Source organism: Saimiri boliviensis, chromosome 1, assembly GCF_048565385.1.
Source record: "Saimiri boliviensis isolate mSaiBol1 chromosome 1, mSaiBol1.pri, whole genome shotgun sequence".
In the NCBI taxonomy this organism is placed as follows: domain Eukaryota; kingdom Metazoa; phylum Chordata; class Mammalia; order Primates; family Cebidae; genus Saimiri; species Saimiri boliviensis.
In genome coordinates this window covers 51622848-51636441 of record NC_133449.1, presented here as the reverse complement: position 1 = coordinate 51636441, position 13594 = coordinate 51622848, and the positions used below count along the sequence as shown (strand labels likewise).

Genomic DNA, 13594 nt, shown 5'->3' with positions numbered 1-13594 from the left:
GACTCATTTCTCGGTACGCTAAGTCAACCCCTCCAACAGCGAGCCCGTTGGTTTGGCCCGTCAACCCGGATTGGCTGAAGCCTTACGCCTCGGCCATGGATTGGCTTCTTACCATTCTCCGCGCCCATTGGTTGGGTTTCTCCGCTTCTGGGCGGAGTGGTGAGGGCCGGTTTCCGCCCCCTTGTTTACGGAGCGCGTAGTTGTAGCGCTCTCTGAGCGCTGGGGCTGTCTCCAAAGTTCCCTATTTAGCTCCTCAGGCCAATTGGGGCCTCGCTCCACCCTCGACCTCTCCCTTGCACGCCTTCTGCGTGGTACGGCCCACACCTTTAGAGCGGCGGCGCGTGTGGGCGCCCGTCGCCTTCCTCCGCCCGCGATCGCCGGGGACCCCCCTTCTTCGAGGGTGCGCTTGGTACGGGCCGCACCGCCTCCTTTCCTCGCCGGGGTGGCCGTCCCCCTCCCCCCAGTCGGCGGCGCTTGGTGCCGCCCGGGAGAACCAGGTCATCGGTCGGTTCCCGTGAAAACAAAAACAATCGGCCGCGCAGTCGCGGGCACCCGAACGCCGCGAGCGGGGCCCGGGGACGCGGGGCCGGGTGGAGGGAGCGAACGGGGGCGGCGGCGACACGCCGGGGGGCGAGGGCGCCATGGGGCAGGCGGGCTCCTGCTGCGTGGGGCTCCCCGGGCGCCGCGGCTAGTGCGCACGCCGCTTTGGCCGCCTCAGCCGCCCGCGCCGCCCGCCTGGGGGACGAGGAGCAGGACGCGGCCTCGGCAGGGCCCGGGCCGAACGGCTGCGGACACCCGGGCGCCGGGGAGCCGAGCGCCGCCTCCGGCATGGATCAATGCGTGACGGTGGAGCGCGAGCTGGAGAAGGTGCTGCACAAGTTCTCGGGCTACGGGCAGCTGTGCGAGCGCGGCCTGGAGGAGCTCATCGACTACACCGGCGGCCTCAAGCACGAGATCCTGCAGAGCCAGGGTAGGGCGCCTGTGCAGGCGCGCGGGGCAGGGCCCACCGCCCGAGCCCCGGCCCCGCGGCGGGAACCCCTCACCCACCCTCGCGCCTCCTGCGCGGCCCCCCGCCTCCCTTGAAAGCGCGGAGGTCCCCAGACCCCTTGAGACTTTTCCTCCTCTTTTCTCTTTTCACTCGATTTACCTCGAACCTGCCGCGACCTCGTTGCTAATTCACGAGTGCGAACCACCCGGAAACCCGGCCGGGGGCCGCGGGCTCCAGTCCGGATAAACGTGGGCTAGGGGGGCCGTTCACCGTACCTGCAAGGTGCCGCCCTCCCTGAGTGGGCGCCCCTCGCCCCCCGCCGGCCCCGGGGATCTCACGTGGTGCCAGCGGCGCAGTCCTGCGGGCGGGCGGGCGGTGAGCGAATCGCCTGGGATCCCAGGCTCCGAGGGATGAGGGCAGTGCAGGATCCCCCTTCCCCCTCTGTGCCGCCCCGAATCCTTGCCCAGGAGACTTGGTTTCTCCGTCTTTTTATTTTGGAAAGTCGAGCGTTATTCTTAGCTGTGGGTTAGCAACAGCCGCTCCTGCAACTTATGATTTGGCTGCCGTGTGGACGCAGCTCTTGTGAACTCCGCAGCGGCTCTGACGTGGTTCCTAGGAACCGTTCCGCTCTCCTATTGTAGCTTCTGATAACACCAAGGAGGAACGGGCGACGTTTGCCCAAACAAATTTTAGTACATGTTGCTAGTTGATTGCTTTGCCTGGTCAAGTTTTTCCTTTTTTAAAAAATAGATTTTTCTGTTTCACCTACCTAGATCTTTCACCTAGATGATGATGATTATTTTTATTACCCCAAGCCCTGGGGACAGGTACTTTGCCAAAGTTAATTTAACGTATGAAAGCTGGTTGGGAAGGTTTTTGGTTTTTTTTGTTTTTTTCAAATAACATTAAAGGTTTAGTTTCCTTACATATAATCACAGCGATGATTCCTTTTGATCAAGAAGTACAGGACTATTAAAATGGGTTTATTAAAGAGGCTGAGGGGGCTTCTCAGCTTGTGGGCTGAACAGAAATTTATGTGAAGAAAGGTTTGGTAGCTGGAGGAGATGCAGGTATTTGTGGCAGGTGAGATGAGGGCAGTGGTGTTAGCTGAGCTTCTCTCTCCTCCTCCTCCATTTTTTTCACACTTTCACCCAGACTGCATTTCAGTTGAGGAAGGGTGCTGGTCCATGGGAAAGGAGTCTTACAGCAACTTCTCATTTTGGACACTGCAGACATTTTTGTACTTAGGAAGGACGCAACCTGCAGTCATAGTGGATGGGATATTAATATGGAAAAAACATATTAATTCTCGTAGGAGTTGCAGTACTAATATGGAAAAAGGAGCAGATTTTGGTGGCTGCCTGTGAAGGGAAATTTGACTGACGTGGTGAGGATAATATAGTTACAGGGAAGATACAGGGAAGTGAAGGTGGAATGGGACAGGTATCCTGGGAAGACTTTGAAGTTGGTTTTGTACGTGTGAGGTAAAGTTGAAGGGCTTAATGATGATAGAGTCGAGGGCTCTCGTATTTACTGATGGCTGGAGATGCATAGGTCTAAGACTGTTTTCTGATGTCATTTCTAAGAGGACAGTGGAGGGGATCACTTAGGATGCAAAGAAGAAAGACTAGGGTCTAACCACAATCTTGAATTTCCCTTGGCGAGTCGAGGGCCAAGGCTAGATAGAACCAGCAGAAACCGACAAGGGCGGGGTTAAGAAAAAGAGGTTGATCGGCATTTATTTGGTTATTGGGAATCCGCAGTTTCATAGAATTGCTAAGACAAGCCAGATTACTGGGGGTTAAGAAGAAACACGTGATGTGAACCGAAGTGTGGGAAATAGAATACAGTGATGGGAAGTATTACCTCTGCTCCCGATCCTGCCAAAGAACCGGTGGAGGAAGAGAATGAAGGGCCTACACTTGGAGAGGTGGAAGGGGCATTTCCTTCTCAGGGACCAGGTCATAGGCAGGGTTTGAGAGGAAAATGATGGAACAGGATGTACCTTTCTTCCATGAGAGAGGATGTAAGTTGAAGGGGCATGTTATTGTGGGCTTTGTCTTAGAAAATTTAGGGCCAGTCTCAGATGGAGAAAATGACTGTGAGGAATTGCTGAGGCAAGAATTTGTTTTTTACCACTTCACTGGGTACTAGGGAACTTTTCTCAGAATTTATTGTCAGAAGGGTATTGGCCACACAGTATGCTATGCTGTTAAAAACAGTCTGACTTGGTGAGTTTGTGTGTTCCTTTTTCGGCCTCCTAATTTTTTCCCTCTTGTCTTCCAAATTGCTTGTCTTACATTGGTATGTCTTTGATTTCCTTTAATTCTTTAATAATGACTAGGATTAAGTGACAAAAGGTAGTTATAAAATGTGAAAGAAAACAAATATCAAAGTGCCAGTCTAGTTTTCAAAATAAAATCTTTTTGGTGTTCTTTTATGTGAAGATAAACATTATGCTTTGGCATCTGGGCTATGGTATTTTTGAAGACAGGTTATTTCTAAATTAAAGTTCTCTTCAGGGGATGTAGATATTACATTGAAACTTAAATATACCCTTCTCAAAGATATTTTACTGAAAACTGAGTTTGGAACTGTATTTTCAAGTTTAAAGGGAAGATTTTAGGGCTTCTGAATATACATATCTGGGCAAATAATCCTGGTAACCTGAGAGACTGTAATTGGGGCCCCTCTGTCAGGACTTCGGACCTCATTCTCTGAGATGACGTGTGGTAATATTCTTGCCAGAATCTGGTATGAATAAAACAGAATTTTTGAGAACTATGTAGGACACATCATTGTGTCATACTGGTGAATGACTACCTCTTTCAGAAACATCCTTTAGCTAGGGTAAAGGGATTGATTCAGTTTCTGAGAATGAATTAGTTTTTATGTTAAAAAAAATTTTTTTTTCCTCTCAAAAGTTGTGAGCAGACAGCTATATACTAAATGAGCTGTTGGGCTAGTGGTGGAAACAGATACATAGATAGAGTTTAGTAAGCCCATTGACAACCCTCGTCTAGTTTCAGCACCCTTATTCCAGATTGTAAATACTGCCTGGCTGCTGGCTGGAAGATGGTCCTGCAGTGAACCCTAAAATTTCTCAGGTGGTCTCAATCACGTTTATATAGCGTGAAATTCTTTCACATAAAAGGTCTCTCATTAATCTTTTTTAAAATGCAAGTTTCCTAATGCAATTACTTTTGGGGGAATAAGGGTAGTAGGGGCTGGTCTCATACCTGGTGAATTAGTTTGTGCTCTGCGATTTAATCCACTTCTAACCTCACATCAGCCTGAGAACAGGAATATCTTTTTTTTTTCTTTTAAGTGGGGGTGCAGTGGTATCAAGCCTGCAGTGGAGAACAATAACGGAGTAGAGGGCTCTGAGAGGGAAAGTGCGGGCTTTGACTTGGTGCCATAGCCAATTGGGGAATATTGGTGTTCAGGGACAACATAGGTGTAATAGATATATGAAGAGGCAGTAAGAACCAGGGAGAATACTGAAGAGTTCTACTGAGGCCCAGGCCATTCCTCTCCTTGGAGACTGACTCTAGTTCTCTTCATGCCCTTGGAACTACCTTAGAAACCTTAGGGTGGAAGATAGGAGGGTGGGGAGTGAGCCAGTGGTAAAAGGAATAGAGATCACAACTTCTGTCATTTAGTTGTGCTAGCCTTTAGTGAAGAGTTTCCCTGTGAGCACAAAGTTTGGTCTTAAGATTCATTGTGGCCAGGCGCGGTGGCTCAAGCCTGTAATCCCAGCACTTTGGGAGGCCGAGGCGGGTGGATCACGAGGTCAAGAGATCGAGACCATCCTGGTCAACATTGTGAAACCCCGTCTCTACTAAAAATACAAAAAATTAGCTGGGCATGGTGGCGTGTGCCTGTAATCCCAGCTACTCAGGAGGCTGAGACAGGAGAATTGCCTGAACCCAGGAGGCGGAGGTTGCGGTGAGCCGAGATCGCGCCATTGCATTCCAGCCTGGGTAACAAGAGTGAAACTCCATCTCAAAAAAAAAAAAAAAAAAAAAAAGATTCATTGTGGTTAATGCAGGCTGGTTATTTCTAAGAGGACAGTGGAGGGGATCACTTAGAATGCAGAGAAGACAGACTAAGGTCTAACCACAATCTTGAATTAGAGCCAGCAGAAACCGAAAAGGGCAGGGCTTAAAAAGAGAGGTTGGTTGGCTTTTATTTGGTTATTGGGAGTCAGTAACCCCTGTGCTTGCAGTTTCCTAGGATTACTGGTATTCATTCCCAGTGTGCCTCAATTTAATTTATATAGTGCACTGGTGCTTCTAAAACTTCACTCATACACATGTGTACTCTTATTTTTCAGGTGGATTCATGATTTTACTAAGTAGATTTATCTTAGGCAGTGATATTTGTGAAGTTGTACATGTGGTATGTAGGTATTGTTAGGTATAATAAACTACATGTTAAAATACATAACAATTAAAATGTTAGTTTTCATACTGGCTAAAATTACCATTCACATTAGTGGTATGGCAGCCACACTTTAGATAACCCTGGGTTAACAGATAAGTAACATGGTAAAATTTTGATTTGATTTGTGATTTTATGCCTTTTAGCATTTTTTTCCTATTGGCAACTTTATATTGTTTGCCATTAGCAACTCTGTGGTGGAAGGGAAAAACAGAAAAGAACTACTTACCATGTTTTTCTGGTATTCTGAATTTATACTTTGTGAAAGAAAATTAGGCAGAAATCGTTGGTAATGGTTTCAGGACATGTTTAAAATATACTTGGGAAAACTGCAGTTTTTTGTAAGAGTAAGGGACATGCAGTATTTTCTGATTATTTTTAGACTGTTAAGGGGAGTTCTAATGTGATTTTTGAAAGTGACTTTCAAGGAATTTTCTAAATTTAAAATTTATAAATGGTATAAACTCAAATGATTAAAAAAAAGGACACCCAGTGAAAAATCTTTCTACTCTTGTTCTTGAACCACCTGGTTGCCCGCTTCACAGACATAAATGCCAGTTTCCAGAAGAAAATTTTTTTTGTTATTTTTTGTGACAGTCTCCCTCTGTCACCCAGGCTGGAGTGCAGTGGTGCGATCTCAACTCACTGCAACCTCCGCCTCCTGGCTTCAAGCAATTTTCCTGCCTCAGCCTCCTCAGTAGCTGAGATTACAGGTGCCTGCCACTACACCTGGATAATTTTTTTTATTTTTAATAGGGACAAGGTTTCAACATGTTGGTCAGGCTAGTCTTGGAATCCTGACCTCAAGCAATCCACCCGCCTCAGCCTCCCAAAGTACTGAAACTACAGGTATGAGACACCATGCCCAACCTCCAGAAAAAATTTTAAAAGAATCTAGGGCAATGATGATCTGTCACTTTTCCTTTTTTCTTTAAGGTATCGGATATGTATTTCTACTTACTACGATTTAACTTTGTTAGCCGTTTTTTTTCCAGGCTAACTCTGGAGATAATTCTTTGTTGTTTGACACCTTATTCACTTTGTTAGCTTTGTTATCTCACTTTGCAAGTTGGTAAAGATGTCTTCTTCTGTGGGAGTGATCAACATATACTATGTTAGCACCTAAAACTCCTCTTTTCGTGTGTGTGTGTGTGTGTGTGTGTGTGTGTGTGTGTGTGTTTGTGACTTATAGTAGTAAAACTCATGTAAATCGTAACTCCTCTCTTTATCTCTTTGTTGAATGAAAGAAACTGTTGAAAATTTGGTTATCAGTTGGAGAACTGCTTCTTTTTTAAAAATTTGAGGGTAACAAATGAGAAGGTAAGTAGGCAAGTAAACATGAAAGAAAAAAACAACTTCTGGCGGTCACATTTTTAACTCATTTTTGTGGTGTGATATTGTATCAGTACATAGAAACCAGAGGTTGAGGGTCACATGTTAAGTATAATCCACTCTAGAATTTGGGTTGTGTATATTATACATATGTGTTGAAAAGTATGCTTATTTGTATATATGAATGATCTGTGCTTTTTCAGAGCCTACCAGTGTTGAATGTATTGCTTTGAATGAAAGCAAATGTATTATGGCTTGGTAGACTAGTAGTTTGTTTTACCTTTTTAGCCTTATTCTTTGGTGTACATGGAGTAGGCCATATAGCCAGGTTGCCCATTTGTTACCCAGACTTTTGCCAAATACTAACAAGACACTTGAGAGAATAATGACTTTGTTTTAAATTGAATACAATGTGGTATCTGTTTAACATCTCGTCTGGAAAATAGTTTATCAGTAGGTCATAAATAAAAGTTTGGGTGGACATTGTTCAAATATTCTAAGAGAAGAATAGACTGGTTCTCAAGTTACTTAGACTATTTTAAGTGGTAAGAATAAAAAGTCAGTATACTGGCGTTTCCAGTTGGGTTTAGAAGTAGATTTAACTTTGTTAGCCGTTTTTTTCCAGACTCACTCTGGAGATAATTAATTCTTTATTATTTGGCACCTTACTCATTTAGACTGGCAGGTGATACAATAGTTTTCATTAAAATGGAATTTGTTGGTGTATAAACAGGCTGAGGTTAGGGCCAGGCTGGCACCAGGGGCACAAAGGATGTCATCAGGACTAATCTTGTTCTCTTCTATCAACTGTTGGCTTCATTTTCAGGGGAGTTTTCTTCACATGGGGCAGAGATGACCAGTAGAGCACAAAAGACAGGAACATGACCATTTTGTTGGAGATAGTCCAGGATATACCTTAATTATTCTGTTTTGGAGCCTCTCCCTGAATCAGTAACTGGGCCCTGGGAGTGAGGTCTTCTGGCCACCTTGAGCTGTGCTCTCCTCCTCAGGAGGTATATAGCCATATGATACACTGTTTCTCAGGTAGAGAAGAGGCAGTTCTGGAAAGGAACACTTAAACCCAGATAGGCATAATATGTGTCTATTACAGTGGAACAGTTACATGTTATATCAGCGTTCTAGAAAGGAACACTTAAACCCAGACAGGCGTAATATGTGTCTATTACAGTGGAACAGCTACATATTATAACAGTAACATTCTCTGAGATGTTTTCCTGACTAGCCTAGCCTTCTCAGCTTTTGCCTTGCCTCCTAACTGTGATGTTTATGTAATTCAAGTAGTGAGTTTTTAGCGTGACTTAATCTGTAGACTAGAGAATACAGCTTGGTTCATGTTCTTCTTAGGAGCTTTTTTGAAATTACTTTAATGCTTGACATAATAAAGTTATTTTCCTAAGGTTATTTTATGTCATAAGTAGTTTCTAACTCTGAATAATAACATTGGTAAGGAGAAACTTGGCAACACTTCTGTGATACTATCATACTGTAGCTAATAGAGAAGTTTCTGTTGTTTTTATGTCTTAGCCTCTTCTTAGTCATTAGAATGGTGAAAATAGGAACACTTTTACACTGTTGGTGGGAGTGTAAATTAGTTCAACCATTGTGGAAGACAGTGTGGTGATTCCTTAAGGACCTAGAAATGGAAATTCCATTTGACCCAGCAATCCCATTACTGGATATATGTCCAAAGGATTATAAATCGTTCTTCTATAAGGACACATGCACACGAATGTTCATAGCAGCACTGTTTACAATAGCAAAGACCTGGAACCAACCCAAATGCCCATCGATGATAGACTGGACAGCGAAAATGTGGTACATATACACCATAGAATATTATGCAGCCATTAAAAACGATGAGTTTGTGTCCTTTGTAGGGACATGGATGAACCTGGAAACCATCATTCTCAGCAAACTGACACAAGAACAGAAAATCAAACACCGCATATTCTCACTCATAGGCGGGTGTTGAACAATGAGAACACATGGACACAGGGAGGGGAGCACTACACACTGGGGTCTGTTGGGGGGAAATGTGGGGAGGTGGGGAGAAATAGCATGGGGAGAAATGTCAGATATAGGTGAAGTGGAGGAAGGCAGCAAATCACACTGCCATGTGTGTACCTGTGCAACAATCTTGCATGTTCCTCACATGTACCTCAAAACATAAAATGCAAAAAAAAAAGAAAAAAGAAAAAGACAAGAAAATAGTGTTTTAGCAAACTGTTCATTTGGAATATTAAAACTAACTTGTTTTTACTTAGGGCCCTGCTTCTTCATCTGTAAGGCTTCTGAAGTCTCTGAAAATGATCCAGAAATGCAGTTTAGGGAGAATTGTGGAGGGTCCTGGCTCTGAGCTATGTGTACTTGGAGACCCTTGGTACTTCCAGGAGATGATGCTCTCTAACTGGCCATTTCCTTGAAAGAAAGCAGAAACTTCTGGCCTTTCTCTTTAGATTAGATGTTAGCTCAGCCCTTTAAAGAACAAAGACTAGACTGGCAGGACTCGAGGATGTTGAGAAATGCAGTATGCTTTCACAGTATATGGGTGTGCTGATTGTGTGGCTGAGCTCAGAATGGTTGTTTGGGAACACTGTTTGGGGAAGCCATAGGCTTGTATTACCAAGTCTTTCTCCACTTAAGATGGAGCTCCGGGTGGTGGTTTCTTCTGTTATGAGGGCACAATGTAGTATCAGGCTGTGTGTTGTCTCTGAGTTTGCTGTATCTGCAGAACTCATATGTGTTTATTCATCTTATTGATACATGAAGATGTTTGGGAGATGAGGAGAGTCTTTTAAAAGAAACATTATTCATGGCCCTAGTCCTCCAGGAACTTGGAGGTTAATGAGAAGATGAATCTATACTTGTGGAGTAGTACATAAAATTTTGACCCTGGGCTCAGGAGGTCTGGGTTTGAATCTTTGTACTGCCAATTTACTAGTTCTGCAATCTTCTTCTTCTTTTTTTGAGACAGAGTCTCGCTTGTCACCCAGGCTGGAGTACAGTGGTGTGTGATCTCAGCTCATTGCCACCTCTGCCTCCCAGGTTCAGGCGATTTTTGTGCTCCCAAGTAGCTGGGATTACAGGTATGCACCCTGCGCACAGCGAATTTTTGTATTTTTAGTAGCAATGGGGTTTCACCATGTTGGCCAGGCTGGTCTTGAACTCTTAGGCTCAAGTGATCCACCCACCTCAGCCTCCAAAGTGCTGGGATTACCAGCATGAGCCACCACACCCGGCCTGATCTATAATCTTGCTTAGCTTGTTTTTTCTTCAGTAAACTGACATCACAGAGTTATGAGAATGAAATAGATAGTAGATGTTAACTGGCTTGAAATTTGTAAAACTGGGTAGATGTGTTACTTAAAAAGTCTGTGCCTTTAAGTAGTTAGTGTTAAGCACAGTTTTAGTTGAGACATTTTGAGTAATATTTAGGTGTCTTTATTACTGGTTTGTGTTAAATACCATTCTGTGCTTAACACTGTAAGGAATGCTGAAAAGGTATAAGAAAGAGTCTTTAAGGAACTTAAAAGTTAATTCAGAGACCAGACTCATATTTGAAAGGGGAAAAAAACAAGACCATGGCACAGTGTATAACAGTGCTTCTGGTTGGTAGTGCAGACACCAGTGAAGAGAGAGCAAGCCCTTAGAAAGAACTACATGGGAGTAGACAGACATTATTTCAACTGAACTTTAGATCATCTCATCAGAAGTTATTAATCACCATTTATATGTGGAACTAAGCAAAATCTTCTAGGAGTTAAAAAGAACAAGCATTTTCATCCTCTGAGAACTTTGTGTACAGTTAGGGGGATGAGACTGGCATTTTTTTAACAAACACACAACAGCAGTGCCCTGTAGTGCAAGGTTATGTATCTAGGCCAAATGCTACATGAGTGGTGCAGACAAAAAGGGGTAGAATTTGAGACAAGGAGAGACTCTTTTTACCTATGAGAAGTTTTAGTAGCAGAGATTAAATGTGGATAGTAGAAATAGCAGATGGAGTGCCTGGAGGGGAGGATGGCAAGAACAAATGTATAGAGGAGTGAGAGGTGAAGGACCAGATTGCAGGGGAAAGGCGATGAGAGCATTAAAACTGAATTGGAATCAGGTTTTGTAAAGCCATGGATACCAGAGAAAATAGTAGACTGGGAAGATACTGAATGACTTTGGGGTGAGGTGGGGACATTTTGAATAGGGAGGGGACAGGGGCATGATCAGAGACCAGTTGTCAGCAATATTTAGGTTGGATTGGAGTTGGGAGTGAGGTTTTGCTAGAGGCAAGAAGGCTAGTTAAGTGTCAACTTAGAGTTGATGAAATAGGGACCTGTCTTTGTGTATTGGTGGTAGAAGTTTAAAAGGACCCATTAAAGGGATCTTCTAAGGGAAGGGATGACCAGGACTTGGTGCACGGATGGAGTCTGGCAGAGTAGGAGAAAAGAGCAGGAAAACCCAAAGGTTAATCCAAGGTTTTGAGCATGAGTGATAGGTAGATCGTTATGGAACCAGGTAGAAAATAGGAGGTTTAGGAGAGGGGAAGGTAGAAATCTGTGTTTCATTTTTGAATATGAATATGAAATCCAGATTCCAGTGCTACAGGAAACCTAATGTTGTTCCACCATTCATTTCAGAGATAAATGAGATGCCTAGAGATTAGGTCTCCATATTTTGAATTTGAAGGGAGTGAACAAGTTCTTTAAAATGGGACTGTCACAGGCATTTAAAATCTTGTACGTACATCTTTTTTCTTCTCTCTGCAGTTCTTGCCTCATACGCTTTGAAGCCTTTCCTATCTTCTCTATGATAGTCATTGATCTTGTTCTTTGCTCCAAGAGCACTGTTACTCTGTACCACGTAATTTAGCTCTTAAATATTAGCTTTATTTCGTTTTTTCCTCTTGCTTGGTTTTGCAGCACACTGTGTCTCTGATTTGATGCAGTGGTCTTTAATAACCTCTCTGGATCAGAACACTTGTCTGTCAGTCTGCTTTTCTCTGAAAGGTCAGAGGTTGAACACCAAATACCATACTTTCTTTTACTTTGCAAATTTACCAGCTACTAATTTACTGAAAAAAGTTTGTTTTGTTTTCAGTGTGCATCTCCTCCAGAATAAAATGAATATGCTCTATTTGTGCCTTTTCCTTCCTCTGAGTAAATTTCTGTTAAGCAGCTGCTGTGTCCTAGGTGCTGAGGTAGCACAAGAAGCCCAAAGTTTCAATAGGCCACAGTTTATTTTACTATGGACAAAATGAAATAGTCCTTTATTTTTCTTAAAATACCAACCTTACCTTTTCAAGTTTCAGGTTTTTCTATTCTAATACTTTGCAAGGATATCCATGGTCACCTTACCAGTGATTTTTCTAGAGTCAGTCTTAGACCTTTTTATCCTTTATCTTCTTTATTCCCAGTCTAAATTTCTTAAATCTGTGTAGAAACTGATAACATGGGAAAAGTATCTTGAACACTGCTCACACAGGCCTTCACCACTCAATAAATGTTAATTGACTCTAAATGTCAGTTCTCCCTTCCTTTGACCTTTTTTTCTATTTTGTCTTGGTTTCATTTTGTTTATTTTAAGGCATTAAGACTTTTATAAGAGTGGTGTATCATAGATTCGTCCTCCCTGCCTCACCTTCTCAGTGATGCCTAATACTCTTTTAGCTTTCTGATTTTAATGTTTTTATTTAAATAATTAATCTAGAATGAATTCTGGAGTATATCTCTATGAGGTCTGAGTTTTCATTTACATATAGTTAGGTTTGTTTCCTAAATAGATTTCTTTGTATTTATCTGCATCAAAACTTGTGTTCCATTTTGCTTTCCACTTAATTCTAAATTTAAGATCTCTGTCCATTTTATGAAATTGGAGTTAACTTTTTATAACTCAGAGCTCAAATGCAATACATGTAATATTTATAAACTTGGATATTTTAATCTTTTTCTGCCTCTAGGATATTCATTAAAATGTCAAGCCAGGTCTTAGTGATTTCTGAGGAATCTTATTTCTCTGAAAATAGTCTTAGGTGGTGATATTTTCAGACTTTTTGAAAATCATAATTATAACAGTACCTTTTTATATTGTACCTTTCTATTTTTTATAAAGTGCTCTCAAGTATGGTGGGTCTCATCTCTCATGTATTTGACTTGTGGGCAGCATGTATTTCATGGTGTAATTGACACCTTTAAACTGCCTTTTATAGACCAAACTAGAACTTTTTATTATCTGCTGATGAGCAGACATTTCAGGCTACAACATAGTGTGCTGCCTACCAGCCAGCTGTTTAGTTTTAGCAATGCTATCTTTAATCATGTGCAGTTGAGTTCCCTCCCCCCATATCATAAAAATAAGTGGCAGACGAAAATTAAAAGTGCAAATACTGAGTAGGGATGAGAAGCATACTTGTCAATATTAAGGGTGTATTCGTCTTGATTGTATTAAGATGAGCCAAAACAGTGGGTAAATTTTGTGACGGAGCTGGACATGAGAATTTTTTTTTTTTTAAGTCTGTGGTGAGTAGGGAAGAAAATAAAAGCAAATGTACAAAATGCTGAAACTGTATTGAAGTTATAACCGAGATATAACTAGGGATTTTACCATTTTTAGCCTTGTGCAAGCCAGTCACCTTTTTAATATATGTTTATTCTACCTTCCTGTATTCTGACTTAGGATATACCTTTATAGGATCACATAATTATACTAGAGATGTTTCATCGCATCTTTTACAAATGTTGGGGATAGTTTTGTAAAAAAGAAATTGTCTCAGCCAGGCGTGGTGGCTCACCCCTGTAATCCAAGCACTTTGGAGGCCAA

General features: G+C 42.6%; 1 protein-coding gene across 1 annotated transcript in view; it reads left to right on the top strand.

Moving 5' to 3' along the window:
* The first annotated feature begins 226 nt into the window (after positions 1-226).
* The window catches only part of RMND5A (required for meiotic nuclear division 5 homolog A), a 62683-nt gene continuing 49315 nt past the window's right edge, over positions 227-13594 (top strand). The window contains exon 1 of the mRNA XM_003942521.4: positions 227-970. Within this exon, the coding sequence (XP_003942570.1) occupies positions 829-970 (142 nt within the window). The 5' untranslated portion in view covers positions 227-828. The remainder of the gene's footprint in view (positions 971-13594) is intronic.